At 52.6% G+C, this 22006-nt stretch overlaps 1 protein-coding gene, 1 non-coding gene and 2 pseudogenes across 2 annotated transcripts; 3 read left to right on the plus strand and 1 right to left on the minus strand.

Moving 5' to 3' along the window:
- Nucleotides 1–1024: 1024 nt before the first annotated feature.
- Nucleotides 1025–10564, plus strand: LOC120682413 (subtilisin-like protease SBT5.3). The gene is made up of 10 exons (XM_039964323.1): nt 1025–1368; nt 1510–1723; nt 1956–2123; nt 3277–3394; nt 7880–8420; nt 8517–8614; nt 8732–8977; nt 9162–9276; nt 9372–9585; nt 9651–10564. The coding sequence occupies exons 1-10, from the start codon at nt 1258–1260 to the stop codon at nt 10256–10258; spliced, it is 2433 nt and encodes an 810-aa protein (XP_039820257.1). The 5' UTR covers nt 1025–1257; the 3' UTR covers nt 10259–10564.
- Nucleotides 9022–9095, plus strand: TRNAI-AAU. The gene has a single exon. It is a non-coding gene; the product is annotated as a tRNA-Ile (tRNA).
- Nucleotides 10565–11132: 568 nt separating the features above from the next.
- Nucleotides 11133–12439, minus strand: LOC120695401 (annotated as a pseudogene).
- A 3554-nt stretch (nt 12440–15993) lies between these two features.
- LOC120682418 lies at nt 15994–18143 on the plus strand (annotated as a pseudogene).
- Nucleotides 18144–22006: the final 3863 nt, after the last annotated feature.

Raw genomic sequence — 22006 nt, forward strand, 5'->3', positions numbered from 1 at the left:
TTCAAAATCCAAGAGCTTCGATGTTCCTGCAGTGTACGGCTTGCTTATCCTCCTCGTACCTTAAGTTGAAGGTTACAAAATCCACTGATTTGGAATAACCGTGGCCTTCGAGGGAAAAAATCTTTGGCCTCTGAATTAGATGTTCATCCATCTACATGCAGAGCCCGGAGACAATGCCATGTTCTTAAAAAAAAATTGCAGGAAAAAGGAAAACTTTGTCCTTGCAAGATTGTGGGTGACATCATCCTGCGCAAGGAAATTATGCTGAATTGGAGACCGAATGGAGAACGAGATGGTTCTTTATATCTCCAGTAAAGTGGTCAGAACGGTTAACACAAACGATTTTTTATTCTTTACATCTTCAGCAGATAGCTAATCAGATTAGGACAAACAAAGCATTTTTAGAGCTTGCGTAAGAGCAGCATTTTGGGAAAACAAAGCATTTTTGGAGCTTGCGTAAGAGCAGCATTTTTGGGCTTACGTAAGTTAGTCAAGAGACCCCTCTTTATAAAATAAAAAGTCAAGAGACCCAAGCAAAATATTGGGCCCCCACACTACACTGGTCGGTTGACCAGCCCAACCCAACTTTTTTGCAGCTTTTGATTACCAACGTGCCCTTCCCTTCCGCCAACACAACACACAGTTTTTTTTAAAAAAAAAAGATAACACAACACACAGTTCAGTTACCCTGCAGATGCTATTCCACATGATGCCACATCATTTGAAACTGAAGCGCTAAACCGCAGACTCCGAATGAATCCCATTCCCTGAAAGTTAACTCCGCCCCTGCTAACGGAGCGTGTTGCGGAATCCATGGTTCAGACTAGCACAAAGCCCTGTCAACCCTCCAACGAGCCCTCGTGTTTCTCACGAGTCCGACGACATCATCACCTCTCCAGCTGAAAATCCCCGGAAAGTTTCTCCTTTTCACCGGCGTATATAACCCCAAGCCCCAGGGCCCAGGGTGGGGAGATAACCGAAAGGCAGGCCACCAAAAGGGCCTTTTCGGGCAACAGAAAGCGGCTCCTCCCCACTACTTTTTGTTAGGACAAGACCCACCCCCGTGCCATGCCGTCCGTCCTCGCGCCCTGCCTATAAAAAACCAACAGTGCCCAAGCAAGCGCATCCACTCTTCTTCTGCTGCTCTGCTCTTGCTCTGCACTCGGCACACCAACGTCGTTTCCAATCCTCGCTCCATTGTCCACTCCACTCTCGATAATCACCAGCTGTTATCTCAAGCATCACCCGCGGGGGGAGATGATGTGTGCTTCGTCTTCCCCGGGAAATCGGCGCGGTCTTCTTCCTCCCCTCGCGCTGCTGCTGATCGCCGGCGCTCTGCAGCAGCACCCGGCCTCGGCTGAGAAAAAGGCGAGTAGGGGGAGTGTTCATGTGTGCGCGCCACTGTTCTCGAGCTTTGACTCCCTCCTCATTTCCTCGTTTGATTGCCACTGTTCCGGCCTGCTGACGGGAAAAGCTGCGCTGGGTCGGTTCCCCTTTGATTTCTCGCAGCCGTACGTCGTCTACCTCGGCGGGCACTCGCACGGCCGGGCGGGCGCGGCGGCGGCGTCGAGCCGGGCGCGCGCCAGGAGGTCCCACGTCGAGCTCCTGGGCGCCGTCCTGCGCAGCGAGGCCAGGGCGAGGGGCGCCATCTTCTACTCCTACACCCGCTACATCAACGGCTTCGCCGCCACGCTGGACGAGGGCGAGGCGGCGGAGCTCTCCAGTACGTCGCGCGCCGCCGGCCGCGGCCGTCTTCTCCATCTCTCTCTCTCTCTCTCTCTCTCTCTCTCTCTCTCTCTCTCTCTCTCTCTCTCTCTCTCTCTCTCTCTCTCTCCCTCCCCCATTGTCCGCCGTTGGCTGCGGGATGATCTCGCCGTGGCACTGTTCCCGCTTGAGCTCTGATGACGACCCCCACACACCTCGTTTAATTTCTTGGGAAATGATCTGATTCGCAGGGCACCCGCGCGTGGTGTCCGTGTTCCCGAACCGGGGGCACCGGCTGCACACGACGCGGTCGTGGGAGTTCCTGGGGATGGAGGAGGAGGGCGGCCGGGTGAGTCCCGGCTCCCTCTGGGCCAAGGCGAGGCTCGGCCAAGGCGTCGTCATCGGCAACCTCGACACCGGTACGCACGCACTCTCGATCGCTTCCCGGCCATGCTCGTCCATCCTAGACGAGCGTTATTGCATTGGGAGTTAACTAGAGCGAATTAACTCATAGCTAGCATCAGATCAGCAGGATGCTTCCAAATAATCCTAGCTTTCAGGCTTGAGACCAAAATACCAGTCCAAATTCTGGCCGCGCCAGCTCGTCCGTGTAAGCCGGAGGGAGAAGCACAGGACAGGCTCGCGGCTGGTTCTGTGTGCTTGTGAGGCGCTTGCTTGCTTGCTCGCTGTTGTTGCAGAGACAGACAGGGCAGCAGCGGCTGCAATCAGAATCTGCGCGCGGACGCAAACGCTTGCTTGCGCTTGGCGATGACTGCCGAGTTTTGTTTCCGCGCTCGTGGAGCCGAGCGCGGCGCAGCAGCGGAGGGAATGGGAATGGAGTTGTCCGTTGCACCCCCGTGGGAACTGGGAACGGCTGCCTCGCCCTGCCGCGGGTTTTACGGCTTTCCGGGCAGTTCTCCTCTCCCGGGGTTACCGTGGCTTTTCGGACTCGGAGGAGCTGCTGCGGCTCTGCTTCTGCAGCAGCTGAAGCAAAGCAACCGAGCCTATAGGTTGCTTGGATCTTACTGTAGGACAGACGGACGGACAGTAGGCGACTGCTGATCTTATCATTTTTCTTTTCGAAAAAAGTTTCTCATCACTTACCACCTTCAGAGAAAAAAAGGTCTTTGCATCATCATTTTGCAAAACAAAATATTGCTAGCAATGCAAGGATTATCAAGATACGATGCTCGTAGTGACGGCCGGTACATGTACGTGGATCCGCTCGTGAGGTGGGTGCTGCGAAAGGCAGGCAGGCATAGCAAAGGAAAGGGCTTTTCCGCGCGCGCCGTACGTGCGCGTGGGGCGCGACGGCCACGGCGGCGTGCCAGGGAATCCCGCATGTGGAGTCAAGTCCGATCCCCACAGCTCGCCTGCTCCGGTGCTCGCTCCGTCGTCTCGTTGTCCCAGCAGCGGCAGAGGCGGCAGGCCCAGCCGCCGGCCCTCTACTGTGCTCAGCCGCCGCCGTGCGCGGGGGCGGGGGCGACGGGCAAGGGCAATACAGTATTCGCAGGGCCATGCCAGTGCCATGCCCGCGTGCGATTAAACAAGGTTTGCTTGTGTGCTGCGTAGGGGTGTGGCCGGAGGCCGGCAGCTTCAGCGACGACGGCATGGGCCCGGCGCCGGCGCGGTGGCGGGGAATCTGCCAGGACCAGCAGGCCTCTGACGACGCGCAGGTTCGCTGCAACAGGTCTGTCTCCCTCCCCTCCCTCCTACTCTCTCAGCGGCAGGCCTTGCTTCGCCCGCACCCCCTCCGTGCTCCGTGGTCCATGCCGTGGCGCTGCCTCGTCTCGCTCGTAGCTGCAGCCTGCAGCGACCACTAGTAAAAAAAAAAGCGTCCACGCCATTATCCCTGCGGGTTTCTCATGTGCTGATGGATCGCGTTTCTTTAACGTTAACCCGTGGCAGTGTGGTGGCAATGACGGTGTCTCTTCTTTGGCTCATGTTCCTTTTCGCTCTCCTGGTTTTGGAACGGCGCGGCGTTGTAGAAAGTAAACTAACAGGGAGGTGACAAAAGAGCCGCTTCGGTTTCAGGGACTTTGTTTAGCCTTGCTCTCTGCAAACGACTGTCCTTATTGAACTCCAATAGGCCTACCAAACTCGCCTACATGTTAGGGCCGGCTCACGAGAGTGCCGACAACTAGTTGGACAACCTCACTTATGAATTCTTTACGTTTCATCAGCTATGTAAGAGTACAAGTGCATAACCTCAGGTTGACCATGCATTGACGCATGCATGTTACACTTACACCTGCCATTTGCAAGATAAGTTTCAGTAGTTGTATTTATAAAACTGAAAACGATGAACCAATAGCTTTACTAGTGATAGCAGCAGTTTCAGTTTTAATTTTTTTTAAAAAAATAGCATATTGCTCAACCCAATAGAAACAAGGAAGTTTCCATCGATAAATTTTGAAAGCCACTAGCTAGCTCTCTTTGGTCCGGAAGGGGGTTACGTTGTGAGTCACGATGCCGTTGGGGAGAGGCACGGGTCACCCGTACCCATGCCCACAACTTACCCATCCCCAATTACCCAACACCAAACAGGTAGGGTAATACTCTCTCCATTCTAAAATATAAGTCGTTTTAGTTTTTTGAGATTTATATTATTTGCTATGCACCTAGATATAATGTATGTTTAGGTCCATAACAAAATATATGAATCTAGAAAAGTCAAAACAACCTACATTTTGAAACGGATGGAGTACCCAACAGGGATGGATAAGCCCATGGGTAATAGGGGGAGAGAAGCGGACACTAATCTAGACAGTGCTGCCTAGCGATCGCCGGCAGATAGGCCAATGGGTAATAGTGGGGAGAGAAGCGGACACTAATCTAGACAGTGTCCAACCTTGATGAGGCGGAAGCGCAGCCCAGTTGAAGCTTGCCTGTCCGTAAAAATGGCGCCGAAGCGCAGCCCAGTTGAAGCTTGCCTGTCCGTAAAAATGGCGCCGCCGCGCCGATGCCGAAGGGAATGGCGAGCTAGGCCCGCGCCAAGGCTGCGATCCATGCGCAGCCGCCCTCGTAGAGGCATGATTCGGTCGGAAAGGCCTTAGATCAGAGCCACCAGAGTTCCCAATCGAAACAAATCAGATTGGTGGAAGATCTTCATGCTGTGAGAGAGAGAAGATGCGCTTGAGGAGAGAGAAATGTGCCTCCCTGCGAAGGGGTTCGCAGCTTCGTGGTGGAGGAGATTGCTTGTTGATATTTTAATTGACCGGGGGTACAGGTGAAACAGGTAATACCCTCTATTATCCTATCCATATCCACAAGTAAACGAGTAATCCATACCCTTCCCAAACAATACGGGTATGAATTTGGATACGGGTACTGGATATCCAGCGGCAACGTGAGTTGTGATAGCAGCAGTGTGTTCTATAGACTTTATTAAAACATCTCCAGAGAGGACAGCTGCTGGGTAGTGTCGTCAATGGCGATGGAGCACGGATATGGGTTAATTTGGTTAGCATGCATGGGGTGACGGTCACAGGTCTGGCAGCGGGATAGCTGCTAGGCAAGCAGAGCCCGGCAAGAGGAGAGACCGAAAGGGGGGAGGGGTGCGCTTGCTGTAGGATAAAAAATGAAAGAAGTCTAGTGATAGAAGAAAGAATGTGTGCTGTAACATCTTCCATAATTGAGTGCCAAGAGCTTCCGTTATAAATATCAATATGAACAAGGTGCTAAATGTAAAGAAATGGAAATCTTATTTTAGCTCCATGTCACTCAACTTTTTTTTCCCAACTATCAACATACGGTTTCATTTGTCTTCTCGACCTCCGGTGAGGACTTCCACACGTGTCTATTGTAGCTTGGGGTCTGACCTCTAACCAGCTTCCTTCCAATTGTTATGCTTAATAAAGGGAGCCTGTTGGAGGGAGGGATTGAGGAAACTCCGGATGTGGCGATGGACATGAGGGTGAGAGGTCGGTTTTGCTAGTTTACGGTCGCCCATTACAATGGAACTGTACAGTCGATTTCCGACAACCATTGGTGGGAGGTTCCAGACCGTTTTTTCCTTTTCCAGTAGTTTTTTGTGGTTTCCTGACAAAAAAAATTCGGAAAAAATTTTCATGGGAAAATTTGGAGAACCAAAAAAAATTTGAAGTAGAAAAATTTTTAAAAAAAATGAAGAGAAAACTTTTACATCCAAACAAAAAAAGCTCAGGTAAAAATATTTTCATAAGAAAAATCTGAAGGAAATGGAAAAAAAATTTGATGAGAAAAATTTTAAAAGAAAAAATTGTGAACAACTGAAAGGAAAATCAAGTGAAAAAATTTCAAGAAAAAAAGTTTGCATCCAAAACCAATGAAGAATTCGGGTGGAATTTTTTTTGTAAAAAAGTGCAACAAAATAAGAAAAAAAAGTCAACCTGGGACACCCCGTCGGCGGCGGGCCTGGCCGGCACCTCGCCACCCCCGCCGTGGCGTGCCTCCCCGCTGGCGCCATGCCACCCCGCCGCAGCGCGCCTCCCTGCCGGCGCCGCCCCACCTTGCCGCCGCCGCACCTCCTCCGCCCATCAGTCGCCAGGCCGCCGCATCTTCCCGCCGCTCGCCGGAGATGCTGGGAGCCGGATCCAGACCAAGAGAGAGAGAACAGATGAAAAGGAAGGCAACGGGAGAAGGGATGGATGCTAGAGGAAATAGGAGGAAGAGATGAGATAAATGCGTCACGTGGGACCCACCACGTGCTGGTCGACCGGAAGTTCGGCTCTGTCCGGGCGACTAGAAAACCAGCATTGGGGTGAGAGGTAACGAGTCGGCGGGAACGTGGCAAACCGCACACAATGGAAGATAACTAGTTTGGAAGGATTAAGCAGGTGTATCATGGCAATACGTTAGCATGGCAATGGGTGCCATCGGGACAGGATTCCTGTGCAGTAATGCATGGTCACTAACGTGTGAGACCGGCCCACATGTCAGTGATCCGACCGCACTCTGAAGTACTGCAAATGATCCTCTTCCTGCCATGGAAGTGAAGGAGTAGTTGGGGTTGGAGCTGCTCCTCTAACATTGCAGTCATGGTGACTTTGTCACCATTGTGTGGGCCCGCCAGTGATAAAGTCACCATGGCTCCGATTGCAGAAGATCTCAACCAGGGTGGGTTGGAGCGGGGCGTCATGTTTAGCTACCTATTTGAAAGGAAGAGTGGAAAGAAGATAATCTTTTTTGAAAAGTAGTAGGAAGAAGATAATGAATATGACCTTAAGGAGTTGGATCATTCGAAGGAAAGTTTGAGCTTGAGCGTCGATCGGGCGGCAAAACAGGCAAGTGCTGTGTAGCAAGGTCCAAAGGAAATGTCAGATGTCCTACGAGCGAGCCTCCCGTCTACCTTTCAATTCTTACATCTTACTGTGCATTTACTTCAGAAAAAAAAACATCTTACTGTTCATCTCGTTGTAGCACAGTGTAGCCCTGCGGATCACGCATGTGAGGCACGCAGAGCTGGTGCTGGTCCGATCACGCAGATCCCCTTTCGCTGTTGCCACCACAGATTGCTGCCATAATTCTGCAAACATTTGCCTCCAACCCCAGAAAGATTTCGACCTCTTTGCCGTGCGCTTCCCCATGATTACATGGCCGGATGACCGTCATCCCTTCTCGGGCGTCGCGCTGGCTTCCTGCCAAATCGGCCTCGCCCGCCCCCGTGGAGCAGCTCGCTGCCGCAGCAGCGCTGCATCACCGCCACGGTTTTCATGTATCGACAAGCCGCAAGCAGACGCCACGGCCTGCGTCGTCTCCGGAAAAGCTCCAAGAGGACGGGGTAATCCACGCACAAAACTCTGAAAATGTGCAAATCGACGGAGCTGGATGGGGGTCCATTCATCGTTCCTGCGGAACAGCACAAGCATCGCCTGTTTTATGATTATGCGGTGCAGTGCAGTGCAGAGCAGCAGCAACACTGCAGCTAGCTCGACAATCTATCGTGCAGGTGCAGCTCTGTCAAAGCCCTGATGAACTGCGCTCATGACCGAATTCTCAGAGACAGCATGTCGTCTGCAAGCACGGACCATCCATCCTTATGATCTTATCACATTTGTCTCCCTCCCAATTCCTCTGCTTCTGTCAGGCTACAGTATCCTGGAATGTTGACTGCCATTATCAGCCTTAAGCACCGCCATTAATCTTGTCAGTTCAGTGTCAAAATCCCTTAGCTTGTGTTCGTCTTTGCGTGCAGGAAGCTGATCGGCGCGCGGTTCTTCAACAAGGGGTACCTGGCGACGGTCGGGCAGCAGGAGCAGCAGGTGAGCCCGGCGAGCACGCGGGACACGGACGGGCACGGCACGCACACGCTGTCGACGGCGGCGGGGCGCCTCGTCCCGGGGGCCAACCTCTTCGGCTACGGCAACGGCACGGCCAAGGGCGGGGCGCCCCGGGCGCACGCCGCGGCGTACAAGGTGTGCTGGCGCCCCGTCAACGGCAGCGAGTGCTTCGACGCCGACATCATCGCGGCGTTCGACGCGGCCATCCACGACGGCGTGCACGTGCTCTCCGTCTCGCTGGGGGGATCCCCCGCGGAGTACTTCCGGGACGGCGTCGCCATCGGGTCCTTCCACGCCGCCAGGCACGGCGTCACCGTGGTCTGCTCGGCGGGCAACTCCGGGCCCGCCGCCGGCACCGTGTCCAACACCGCGCCGTGGCTGCTGACCGTCGGCGCCAGCACCATGGACAGGGAGTTCCCCGCGTACCTGGTCCTCGACAACAAGAAGCGGATCAAAGTCAGGGGGCAGATACTTACTAGCTCAGTTCATCTTTCAGAATTCAGCCGTTCCAGCATTCATCTGATGGGGTGTAGAACAATCTGATTTTGGCAGGGGCAAAGTCTTTCACCAACGCGCCTTCCTGGCAACAAGTACTACCAGCTGATCAGCTCGGAAGAAGCGAAGGGAGCCAATGCAACTGCAGCACAAGCGTAAGCATCCATGAGGCTCAGAACTGAGACTTGCAAACTCGAAATTGCTGCTTTTCTGATATTCTGATAGCTGAATTTGATTGCGATTCAAAATTTGCGCTTCTGGTGATTCTGTAGCAAGCTGTGCATTGAGGGGTCACTGGACAAGGCGAAGGTCAAGGGGAAGATCGTCGTGTGCGTCCGTGGGAAGAACGCGCGTGTGGAGAAAGGCGAGGCGGTTCGACGGGCTGGCGGAGTTGGGCTGGTGCTGGCGAACGACGAGGCCAGCGGGAACGAGATGATCGCCGACGCGCACGTGCTCCCGGCCACGCACATCACCTACACCGACGGAATTGCTCTGTTGGCCTACCTGAACTCTACGAGGTAAGTACAGATTTTATAGCTTTATTATGGAAACTCTTTCAACCGGCCTATTAGCTCAGTTGGTTAGAGCGTCGTGCTAATAACGCGAAGGTCGCAGGTTCGAGACCTGCATGGGCCATTATCTTTTTTCCTTTTTGATGTTTTGGCCTGCTAATCATACCTGAGCTCCCGTCCTGTCGCGCAGGTCGGCATCAGGCTACATCACCGCCCCGTACACCGCGCTGGACACGAAGCCGGCGCCGTTCATGGCCGCCTTCTCGTCGCAGGGGCCCAACACCGTCACGCCTCAGATCCTCAAGGTCCGAACATTTTCCCTGCGACCGGTCGCCATGCGCGCCCCATCTGCAGCTTCCCTCCGACGATCCTGACCGTACCTGCACGCCTCTGCTGGCAGCCTGACATCACCGCGCCGGGGGTCAGCATCCTCGCGGCGTTCACCGGCCTGGCGGGGCCGACCGGGCTCGCCTTCGACGACCGCCGCGTCCTCTTCAACGCCGAGTCCGGCACCTCCATGTCGTGCCCGCACGTCGCCGGCATCGCCGGACTGCTCAAGGCCCTCCACCCCGACTGGAGCCCCGCCGCCATCAAGTCGGCGATCATGACGACAGGTACCAACCGCCGCCATCAAGTCGTGCTTGCTTACACGACTGAGTAAGTTGTTGATGCTTTGCAGCCAGGGTGCGGGACAACATGAGGAGGCCGATGAGCAACTCGTCGTTCCTCCGGGCGACGCCGTTCGGCTACGGCGCGGGGCACGTGCAGCCCAACCGCGCGGCGGACCCGGGCCTCGTCTACGACGCCGGCGCCGCGGACTACCTCGGCTTCCTCTGCGCGCTCGGGTACAACGCCTCGGCGATCGCCACGTTCATGGCCGGCGGCGACGGCGCGCCGTACGCCTGCCCGGCGGCGGCGCCGAGGCCGGAGGACCTCAACTACCCGTCCTTCGCGGTGCCGCACCTGTCCCCCACCGGCGCCGCGCGCGCCGTCACGCGGCGGGTGAGGAACGTCGGCGCCGGCGCGGCCGCGTACGACGCGAGGGTCCGCGAGCCGCGCGGCGTGGCGGTGGACGTGCGGCCGAGGCGGCTCGAGTTCGCCGCGCCGGGGGAGGAGAAGCAGTTCACCGTCACGTTCAGGGCGAGGGAAGGGTTCTTCCTGCCGGGGGAGTACGTGTTCGGGCGATTGACCTGGTCGGACGGCGTCGGCAGGCACCGTGTCAGGAGTCCCCTAGTGGTGAGGGTCGTAGACACCAAGAAGAAGAAGAATCCTCTTTCCATAGCCTGACGATATCATATCTGTTAGGATCCCATTTCCATCCATGGTGATGACTGATGAGCAACTAAGCCTGGCCAAAGAAGGTATGGCTTGATGAACAATATAACGCTGTACTGACAACAACTCGTGCGTTCAAACTAAAGTGTACAAAATTTTCAGATTTGACTGGCAATCGTCATGTTCTTTTTTTCCTTTTCTTTTGAAATTTCAGTTCAATTTATAATGTTAAGATTTGTGGGGATCCATGTATTTTCAGAGACTTTATGTGACGCTGATGTCCAGCATTTCCATGTCTATTAGCACAATCTTTTTTGTTCAGGAGAATGCAGGTGAGAGTGGGGAACTACCAGGAACTTGCAAAATTTCAACAATAAAGTTGAGCGCTGGAATTGGACTAATTTCGATGATCTATATGGTGTCCTTCTCAAGAGTGTAACGGTGGTCAGTGGAATAGATGAAAGCGAGTTTATTTGCTCAGAATGATGACACGGCACGGTCTGAAAAAAAAACTTAGACAATCTGCCCAGAGCAGTCAAACAATGTTAAGAGTTCTGTTGCTACAGCAATGCCATCATTTGAAAAAATGTAGTATTTGCTCAGTAATGCTCCTACTGCTGCATTCTGAAATTCTGAATCAAGGAAACTCAACTATAGGTAACCAATCTAAAAAACTGAAAGGGCATCGCTTCATCCATTGGCAATAGCACGCTTACGGCTTATTACTTATGGTATGATCCATTACGTTTGAAGTGAGCTATCGTTAGAACAAATTTAGGACGCCATCAGCTTCAGTAGCACAGCCCAAATATCAAGTATATAGTCAGGTTTCAGGACCTACTCCTACTTAGTAGTAGTAGCACTAGCTAGTACATCAACCAGCTACTTGTCATCCTCAGCTATCCGCCTGCAAATTCGCATTGACCTCAGCTAGGAGGTCCGGGTCGGCCGTGCGCATGAACTCAAGGAAATCCTCCTGGAGCTCGAAAATCTTCCCGAAATCCTTGAGCAGCCTCAAGCAGTCCCTCTTGAGCATCGGCAGCCCGTACAGGTGCGCGGTGTGCAGCCTCTCGAGCGCGTTGTCCAGGTCGACGCCGTCCCCCCAGTAGGCTCTCCTCGCACGCCCGCTTGAGCTCGACGACGTCGTACTTGTCGCCGGCGTGGAGCAGCTCGCTCCGGTGGGCTATGAACTCCTCCTCGCGCAGGTTGCCGTAGAGGTAGCCTACGAATGCCCGGCACGCGCCCACGGACATGTCGGAGATGTCCACCGCGGACTCCCTCGTCTCCCGGAGGCCGTTCGAGAACATGGCCGCGAACACCGGCGAGCGCGCCGCCAGGACGGTGCAGTGGGCCCTGATGCCCCCGCCCCCGCCGGCGGCGTTCACGACGACGATGTCGCTGATGAGCATGCGCGAGAGACCGGCGGACTGCGCTTCCGTCCGCCGCCACCCGGTCCTCATCTGGGAGGATAGCCATGAGGACGTTGGATCACCCTGCAGTATATACGTAGTATGTTAATTCAGAAGAAAATAGTTTTAAAAGGAAGGGTGTAGACGTGTAGTGTGGTGACGCCATGGCATGTCTTGTCTTGGAAAGGAGGCTGGCAGGAAATCCCTTACGTTCTTTCTTATTTTCAAGTTGATGAAGTTGATCTCGATGGAGAGATTTGCAGGACCAACGCCAGCCTCAGCCCATAGGACACAGTGATTGCTTTGATTTCAAACTCTGTGCAAATTAAAAAAGCAAGTTAAGCTTTCCAGTGTAAAAGGGGAGGTAAGCAACACATTTGAAGAGCAGCTGAAACCTACTCCGGTCGGATGTCCGTGTGGGCGGATCGCGAGCGAGGTTGGCGACGCTGACGGAGATGGACGCGACCAGAATCCGGCCACCGCCGCGGCGGCGGCGGCGCCAGCGTCACGCAGGTACTCGCGTGGATCTTCAGCACGGCAAGCTCCCTTCACAGTTCCGGAGGACTCATCAGTCGTGCCAGTAAGAGAACTATGAAGCTATACTATTGTTTAGGATGGCTGGGATACCAGGGACAGCAGTTTGTTCAAAAAAAAAACATGGGCAGCCTCCGACGGCTCCGAGCGTGAAGCGGCTGGTCTTGAACCAGTCGTGCGGCCTGAGCTTGGGCTCCCAGCGCACGGATCGTCCCCTGACCCTCACGCCGTCGTTCCCCGGCGGGCTCATGGCGCGCGATTGCTCGGCGCCGTCGCCGTTCCGCCGGAAACTGGTGGGGCCTCTGCGGCGCAAGATCGCAGGGCAAGCTAAGGGCTGCCACGACGCGACCGTGGTTATGTACTCATTAATACTCCCTCCTTCCCCGTTTATAAGGCATGGTGGAACATGACACGGTCTTCTAAACAACACTTTGACCATTTATTTATCATATATTATATCACTTTTGATTATAAACTTATAATCATTGTAAAATATATTTGATTATGAATCCAATCATATGAAATTTGCATTATAAAAATAAAAATTTAATAGTCAAATTATTGGTCAAAGATGACAAGGTTTGAATCTTGATATACGTGTATGCCTTATAAACAGGGAAGGAGGGAGTAGTTATCTAAATTTTCAATTATTGGGATCAAAACCATACTACCTGCGAGGGTTGGATTTTGGAGGGGAATCGGGAAGGGTTTTATTGAGGGCTGAACTCGAACTGCAGATTGACTACAACACTGTTGTTTCGACATCAAACATCCCTACGTGGCTGCGGTTGCCCTAGCGCTTTAGGTTGCCCGCTCCAGCACACGCGCCACGCCCTATTAACTGCGCCCGCTCCGGCTCGCCCACATGCAAAGCGCCCCCTCCCATCCTGCCGGCATGTCTTCCGTCACTGGTCTCATCGGAGGAGGTAGTGCCGGTCTCGTTGGAGGAGATGCTGCTGCCGCCGGACTCGTCGGAGGATATGCCGCCGCCGAACTCTGCATCGTCGAAGGAGGTGGCGCTGGACTCTATGCCGGTATTTGTGTTGCCACACACTTGCGACTTTGAAATCCAAGAGCGGTTCCTGGGGCGTTTAAATAGGAGCTGCGTGGGAACATAAGTGTTTTTCTGTCTTGCGCCAGAATAGAAAAAATATGTGTTTTCCTTCTTTTACGCCGAAATAAAAAAAATGTGGGCAAAATCTGCGAAAAACAAAAGAAAATCATGTCGAGGAGGGGTTACCCTCAATGTCTTGACATGGACCTCCCTGCGCTAGCCAGTGAACCCGTTAAACTTTGTTGGAAGTAGCATACCCGACAACCTATTTAATAAGGAAAACTGGGAAAACTCTACCTGATTAATCACTTCGTTGTAGTTAAATGTTGTCCCAAACAAATTTTTTTACCAATATGGAGGGAGTATAGGCGAGATACGAAAGTTGCAAACCATATGCGCGATTGCCGGTGCTTCTCGCACCTTAATATAAAACAACCACAACCTACTATGTTTGTTTTAACATAATCAACACCTACTAGTTAGGGATAGCAACTACTATATAATGGTATTATGTCATCCCAATTTCTCATATTTTAAATGGTCGTTTTCTTAATCCTTTGCCATACTACACCCGGGCCAATTTTATTAAAACATTTAGTCCTACGGCTGGAAATAAAGATCGCATGCTCAATTAGAGGTTGACTAGAAATCGAGCCTAATCTCGAACAGCTGCATAATGAAGCTAAGGTACCTAGTCTTTTAGATATGGGCAAGTTAGGGGACACAAAATAATTGTAATATGCAACGTACCTACCCACGCAGGTGTATGTGTCCTAGTATAGGAATTTCGGTATATCGACAGGCACATATCAATCTATGGTTGGAGTCGGAGTATGGGAAGAAAGCCACAAGGGCGAGTTGGTTAATTGTTAGGCCCCGTATCGCTATCTACAAAGTTAAACTTTGACCAATAATATCTAAACAAAACTTTTGATTTTAAAGTAGATGGAAATGTTTTTATCGTGTGAATTTGTAAAAAAAACAGATACAGGATTTTTTTTTCCAGATCGGGAATAATAGGTATAACAAGAGACTCATGATAAGTACACTAAAAGATTGGGATTCATACTATTTCATGGTCTTTTGTTGAGTCTATTTTGTTGTAATTAATTTTTTTATCCGAAATGAATCCCAGTCACGTGTCTTTTGTTATATCATTTTCAGCCTGGAATAATTGCCGTATAATCGAACAAGTCCTTATATGTCCGCAGCTAAATAACGATGAAATGGTGTGGACCATGGACTTGTATTCCCGGATGAAGTAATATGGTTTTCTTTTGCACTGCCTGCAGCACTGTGCCTTTGGCCAGATCGCCGGGCTGTACGGTACCAGCAACGGCGTAATGCAACCGTTGCGAATTTACTCCTAAAAAGCGGAACGTGTAGTCCAAACAGAACCGCCTTTTGGATTCACCACCGACTCCACTCGCCACTCATCAGTCTAACATCATTAGGAGGGGGGCAGTTCAGCAGTTGCTGAAAACTCACTCAGGTTCAGGCAACGAGAGGATTGGCGTAAACGGCACTCCACTTTTTCTGGCGAGCGCGCGCTTGACGCCCGCTGCGCACTCACCACGGCGCCGGGCAGTTCGCGGGCTCGCGTGCCACGGCTGCCAAACCCACACATGTTGCTTGGCGTGAGCGGCGCCGCACGCCGGCGGGAGATTTCGACCGGCTCCGACCGTCCATGTGCCTCGCGGTTGGGCGATCAATCAATCAAGAACTGATCAGATTAGCAGTATCTGGGATTATTGTTCCCCCTAAATTAGTGCGTAGTATCTGCGCAATCAACGAAATCGACGGCGCCGGGCGGGGCGAATCATCACAAATCAGCAGCAATTCAGTCGGGATGACCGATTCTCACTTGAACAAATCAAATGTCACTAGTAGCCAATCCAATCTACCGGCACGAAACGAAAATGCAGCGAGTAGAAACAAACAAATCCCAGGATTCCTTCCTTCCCTTTTTACATGCCCAACCGACTACTCCATGGAGAGCGGCGGCCGAATCGAATCGCCCGGCGAGCGAGCCCTAGCGAGTAGATCTCGGGGGGGCGCCTCAGTACGGCGGCGGCGGGGCGAAGTGGCCGTAGGCGCGGAAGGAGCCGCCGGGGTGGCGGTCGTCGAGGTGGATGTTGCTGGTGAGCTTGTGGAAGCCGCGGGTGTAGATGCCGAAGCCGAAGACGAGGCCGACGGCGACCAGCACCAGCACGATGAGCGTGCAGATGCAGCACGCCTTGCTCGGGCAGCAGCACATCTTCCCCGCGCCGGCGCGCCCTTGTTCCTCCGGTCCTCCTCCTCCTCCCGCCGCGCGCGGGGACGAAGCCGAGAGCCGCGGCCGGGGGGCGGGCGCTCGCGAAAAGGCGAGGCGCTTTTGCCTTTGGGTACCCTTTGCCTTTTGGCTCGGGTTCGCTCGGGACGGCAACTGGGGAGCGGTCGGGTCGTGTCCCGTCTGGGCGTCCGTGCCCGGCCGCGCCGGCGGGCGGGCTATAAAGGGCGCGGCCGCTGGTGCCGAGTCGGATGAGGACGGGGTGGGCCGGGTGGGGGGGGGGAATCGATTCGGGTGCGCTCGTCCCGTCGGATTGGTTGTGTTTGGCGGCCCGGCGGCCGGTGCTGTGGTGTTGGTCCCGTCCCGTGGGGGCGACGCTTCGGCGGCCGGGGAGCCGCTGGCTTCGTGGCGACGAAACGATTCCTCGGCTGAAAGAGAACGGGCCGCCGGCGAGCGGGCTCCGTTTGACTCGCTCGGACCATGAACAGTTATTTCGGCCCACGGACCTGACACGGCCTGCTACGGGAGTAAGTTCAATCTCCGCCTCCGCCTCCCGCCGCCACCTCCATGAACCATGAGAAAGCACCACGAGCTTCTCTTCCGCCGCCTTCTCCCCGGGCGAACCAGCAAGCCCTACACCTCGGCGCTCCCGCCGCCACCGCGGCCGTCCCCGCGCCGCCGTGCCTCGGCGCCCTCGGCCTCCTCGACGCGGCCGAGCTCGCCCCGACCCCGACCCCGCGCGTGTACCAGTCCCCCCTCATCACCGCGTGCGCGCGGTCCAGGAGCGCGTGGCCCGCTCCTCCGGCCTCGCGGCCGATGCCTTCCTCCTCAACTCGCTCGTCCACCTCTACTGCCGGTGCGGCGCCGTCTCGGACGCGCGCGGCGTGTTCGACGGGATGCCGCGCCGGGACGTGGTCTCCTGGACCTCGCTCATCGCCGGCTACGCGCAGAACGGCATGCCCGAGGAGGCCGTCGGTCTGCTACCCGGCATGCCCGAGGCGGGGGCCAAGCCCAACGGGTTCACTTTCGCCAGCCTGCTCAAGGCAGCTGGTGCCTGCGGCGAGCGTGGGGTCGGGGAGCAGATACACGCGCTTGCCCTCAAGTGCAGCTGGGATGAGGATGTCTATGTGGGGAGCGCGCTTCTGGACATGTATGCGCGGTGCGGGCAGATGGACATGGCAGTCGCGGTGTTCGATCGGCTGGACTCGAAGAACGCGGTGTCTTGGAACGCGCTGATTGCTGGGTTTGCGAGGAAGGGTGAAGGGGAGACCACGTTGATGACGTTCGCAGGGATGCAGAGGAATGGATTTGAGGCGACACATTTTACCTACTCGAGCGTGTTCTCTGCCCTTGCTGGTATAGGTGCTCTTGAGCAGGGGAAATGGGTGCATGCACATATGATTAATTCTGGAGAAAAACTGACTGCATTTGTGGGAAACACAATGCTTGACATGTATGCAAAGTCCGGGAGCATGGTTGATGTAAGAAAGGTGTTTGACCGTGTGGATCAGAAGGATCTAGTTACTTGGAACACAATGCTCACTGCATATGCACAGTACGGACTTGGAACGGAAGCAGTTGCCCATTTTGAGGAGATGAGGAAATTTGGCATTCAGCTTAATCAGATAACGTTCCTTTCAATCTTGACTGCTTGTAGCCATGGAGGCCTGGTGAAGGAAGGAAAGCACTACTTTGACATGATGAAGGACTACAGTGTGGAGCCTGAGATCGATCATTATGTTAGTTTTGTTGATCTCCTTGGTCGAGCTGGTTTGCTGAAGGAAGCACTCATCTTTGTCTTTAAAATGCCCATGAAACCAACCGCTGCTGTTTGGGGAGCCTTGCTTGGGGCAAGCAGAATGCATAAGAACGCTAAAATAGGGCAATTTGCTGCTGATCATGTCTTTGAACTTGACCCTGATGATACTGGTCCACCTGTGCTGTTGTATAACATATATGCTTCCACAGGAAAGTGGGATGACGCAGCTAGAGTGAGGAAGATGATGAAGGCAACTGGTGTGAAGAAGGAGCCTGCATGCAGTTGGGTTGAGATTGAGAATTCGGTGCACATGTTTGTGGCAGATGATGATACCCATCCAAAGGCAGCAGAGATATATAGGATGTGGGAGGAGATAAACACGAGGATTAGAAAAGCAGGATATATCCCCAATATGGATTATGTGCTTCTGCACGTAAACGAACAAGAGAGGGCGACAAAGTTGCAGTACCATAGTGAGAAGATTGCACTTGCATTTGCATTGATCAACATGCCTGCAGGGGCAACGATTCGGATCATGAAGAACATTAGGATATGTGGGGATTGCCACTCTGCTTTCAAGTATGTCTCCAAAGTTTTCGATAGAGAGATTGTTGTGAGTGACACTAATAGATTCCACCATTTCAGCAATGGTTCTTGTTCTTGTGGAGATTACTGGTGATTATGATTCTCTTGTATATATGTGTGTGTTCAGAATGACACAGGCTATCCATTCATCCATTTTGCTTGTTGGCTATGAGTTCATGCCTTAATAGTGAGCAAGGCGTCATGATCAACCCATGTATTCTTTCTGATTGAGGAAGACTGCTCTGCAGCCCTTAAGAGGATTGTGTGGGAAGTGACTCCTGCAGACATGAATTCATGTTATCTTTTTCAGCTAATTGGCATTTGGGTTCCTGCAAGGGACATGTGAATTCGTTGCGATGCAGCCTCAGGGCTGTGATTCTCGGATTGAAAAACACAGGAATGTGATTCTTGGAAGGAAAAACGCACTTCGGATAGCTTCTTTCAGGTACCCTTCTCCTAGAATCCATTTTGCTGTGTTGATATAAACCAGGTAGCTTGGAAGATATGTGTTTGCAGCAGTGAAGAAATTGTTTTATGTGACAACCGCCAAATTAAAACTCTAAATTAAGCGTAATGGCCGTCATTTGAACACATCGGGCACATTAGCTTAATGGTTTAATTTGACGGTCCTTTTTCAACCCACGGGCCGATCGAAACAACACCGGTAGTCCCACGCGAAGCCGGGCGCAGATGGTACAAGCACAACAAATACTTGAAATATAGAGAGGCGACAAACCGATAAACAAGAGTTTTACAAACTGAGTTCAAATACACACATAGCTTACATAAATTACATAAATTAGACTAATTTACAAACTTTACAAAAAGGGTAGCCAGGTTCAAACAGAAAAGAATTTACAACTACACTAGAGTTCTGCCTCTGCACAACCGGTCAGACCGGCCTACATGAGCCCTCCAGCGCGTGTACCGGTCAGACCGGTACAACAGACCGGTCAGACTGGTCCAACAAAACAGACATGGTGCACATCCAACTTGCCCATGCGCACCCGCGACCCCCCTCGTCTAGCTATCCAGTCCAATGACTTCCCATCCCTCTACATCCCGGCGGATGAACTTGACGCAACAGGGACAGAAGTCGACATCTGGGTGCCCTGTAAAAATTTGGTGGCAACAAACCCTGAGCAACTAATACTCAGCACGACCATTGGGTATACTTAGCTCATATATTTAGACATGCAAGTCATTTGGCTGGTGGTTTATTTGCAGAAAACGCGACTAAAGTAATTCTTTATTTTCATTATTTTAGCTCCAAGTTCTATGTATAGATGAACTATAATCTAATATTTGCATACCAACTGTAGCAACATGGTGGAGCAATAAATAATAATTCAATGTATTCATCATCACATATCTAATTATCATTCCATCAGAACACTACGATGTGACACAGTGATCAAGGTGCTCATATCCAAGAGCGACTAACGGCGAATCGATCCGTTTTAACCTTGTAAGGTGGACCTAACCAACACGGCAAGCATAAGTCCCGTCGGACCACACGCACCAACCCTTCCCCTCCCTGCCTCGAACTACAGGACCGCCCCACCATCATATGGTCAGCCGAGCTCAACGTGAGACCACCAAAATTAATACATGCGTCCCCATTTCTCCATGACTACTCGACTACCCCAGGAGGTGAGATGGAGTCATGTACTTTCAAAGCAAGGCAGTACTAGATTTACCGGTTTCGACTACCTTCTACTCCTGGTATGCGGTTAGTACAATTCAAACATGATCAGCAGGGCCAATAACGGTACGGTCCTTAACCAACACAGACGGGACTAAGACACTCAGGAACCCTATCTTGCTGCCATACCTATATATTCTCATCATTTCCCGTCCGGTCTCAATTCTCTATTTATTCCATATCAAACTCAACAACTCATGTACTGGAATATAAATATATCCTATATCTCACGAGTAACCAAAAATTACTCGACTACTAACATCCTATATCTCGCGAGTGACAAGAAATCACTCGACTTCTACCGAGAAACATTAAGCATATCATTTCTATCATCCTATACATATTAGTATAACTCAAGAAAACTTAGGGATCATGCAACTAGGATTCCAAACAACTCCTAAAATGTAATGCACAAGTAATAAATACGTATAGTGAGTCATAATTTAAAGCAATAGGACATGCACCGGGGCTTGCCTTGAGTCTGCTGCTCAGCACTAGGGTCAGTTGGGCCTTGGGCAACTCCCCACGAACCTCCTCCTGCGGGGCTTGCCCCTGCGGCTCCTGTGGCTCCGCAACCACCTCGTATACAATCTCCTCCGCCGCGGCTGCTACACGTATGCACATGCATATGATATGAGGAATGCATGCATGATTTAAAAAAATATATAAGTAAGCAATACCCGAAATAGTTTTCATCTATTTACACTAACTACCCCTTATTAACCCCTCTCAGCCACTGCCACACCGGTCAGACCGGTCCACCCGACCGGTCCACCCGACCGGTCAGACCGGTCCCATGTAACCCAACTAAGCTACCGGTCAGACCGGTCCTACCCAGGCCAGAAGCTAGAATCAATGTCGCAGTGAAATCCACCCACCAATTCTAAAACCCTTCTAGAAACTAGTTCAGGGACACATTGGAACGTATTTGACCGGAGGGAATCACTTAAAATCGCCTAGAAGGAGAGATCGAGCCATCCCAAGCTAGAGTACCTTGGATGAGTCCTTGCCCCACGAAGAACTTGAATCCACTGCACCTTGGATAGGGAATCGTGGAGAAGAAGCTTCCCCACGCCGATTTGATCCTTCCTAGGCCTTGGAATCAAATGGAAATGAAGGATTGGGGATTTAGGGCTTGGGAAGGGGGGGAGCTTGGGAGAGGGCGAGTGAACTGGTGAGGGAGAGAGAGAAAGTGGTTTAAATGATGTGGGGCCTAAAACGGTTGAAACAGGCTCAACCGGTCAGACCGGTTGCCCTAACCGGTCAGACCGGTCCGGCCCAGGCTGACAAGAAATTTTGTTATCTTATTGTTTGTTGTTTAAGTTCGAAACTAATGACCCTGATTAAATTTAACTAGGGTTGATTAACACCTGGGTGTTACATTTTGCTACTTACGCATTGCCACAGCTGACAATGCTGCATTTTCTGCATTTCAGATTATATTGGAGAAATATCCATGCCTTTTTATAGGGGCTGCGGCCTATTTGGGTAAAACCTGCCAAGCTGAGTTGCCAAATGGCAGGCTAGTGCATCAGGAAATCGGCACTTACACACCAGGGACATAACACTTCAATCAGTCGCCGCCGTTTTTTTTTTTTTTTTGATCCAATGGGTGACATGGAGAATTTTGTGACCGCTGCAGATCAAACTTGGAAGATCAGGGAAAGCGAGACAGATACATCTCTGGTCCGTCTGTTGTAGGAGCGGGGCGTCGCACACCTGCACTATTTCATGATCTTTGCGTGTTGATTCTGCATGATACGTGCGGTTGTGTACTCTGAAGTTCTAGTTCAGAAGAAAAACTTGAGTGCTTTCTAGAGACCTCAAGTTGCCATTGGCACAAACTAAAGCTGCAGACTCCTAATTTCCGTGTTCCTTTCCCCTTTCCGTGTTCCGTGATCAGATCTGAGGAAGATAGTCGTGCTGGATTGGCGGAAAGGATCCATCGCTAACTCTTTTTATTGTCCACTCAGCTCATCGCCGCGTAACGCACACCGCTGGCTGGTACCTCCTCAGACCGGGCATCCTTCCGCTAAGCGCAGGTGCGCGCGGGGGTGGCGTGCACTCCGAAGTTGCGTCCTACGACCAGGCGACGCCAGGTACCGGCGGCAGTGCCCTTTCTGCGTGAGGCGGGTGCTCTTGCACAGCTTGGCACGGTAAAGACCGACCAGATCGTGCCGGATCCCATCGCAACAGATCGGCCGGTCACTGAATGGGATTGGAGTACTGGACCGGTTCTGATAAGGCCGGCGCTGCCGGCCGTTGAGTTGCGCTGCGCTAGCTGGAAGCCTGCGGGGATGGCGTGGGGCGTGGAAGCCAGAAAGGAAGAGAGGGCGAGCGGAGCGGCGGCGCAAGACCCGCGCGCACGCGAACGGGATGCGTGCCGGGCTGCCCCGGCTTCAGCCGCGCCGCGTCTCGTCGCGAGCTGCTGCCATTGCCTGGCCA

The sequence above is a fragment of the Panicum virgatum genome, chromosome 2K (assembly GCF_016808335.1).
Source record: "Panicum virgatum strain AP13 chromosome 2K, P.virgatum_v5, whole genome shotgun sequence".
Classification (NCBI taxonomy): domain Eukaryota; kingdom Viridiplantae; phylum Streptophyta; class Magnoliopsida; order Poales; family Poaceae; genus Panicum; species Panicum virgatum.

Coding starts and splice junctions, on each gene's coding strand:
- LOC120682413 (XM_039964323.1), top strand. CDS start 1,258: ATGATGTGTGCTTCGTCTTCCCCGGGAAATCGGCGCGGTCTTCTTCCT. Junction 3,395..7,879: donor GCGCAGGTTCGCTGCAACAG/GTCTGTCTCCCT, acceptor CTTTGCGTGCAG/GAAGCTGATCGGCGCGCGGT. Junction 9,586..9,650: donor GTCGGCGATCATGACGACAG/GTACCAACCGCC, acceptor GATGCTTTGCAG/CCAGGGTGCGGGACAACATG.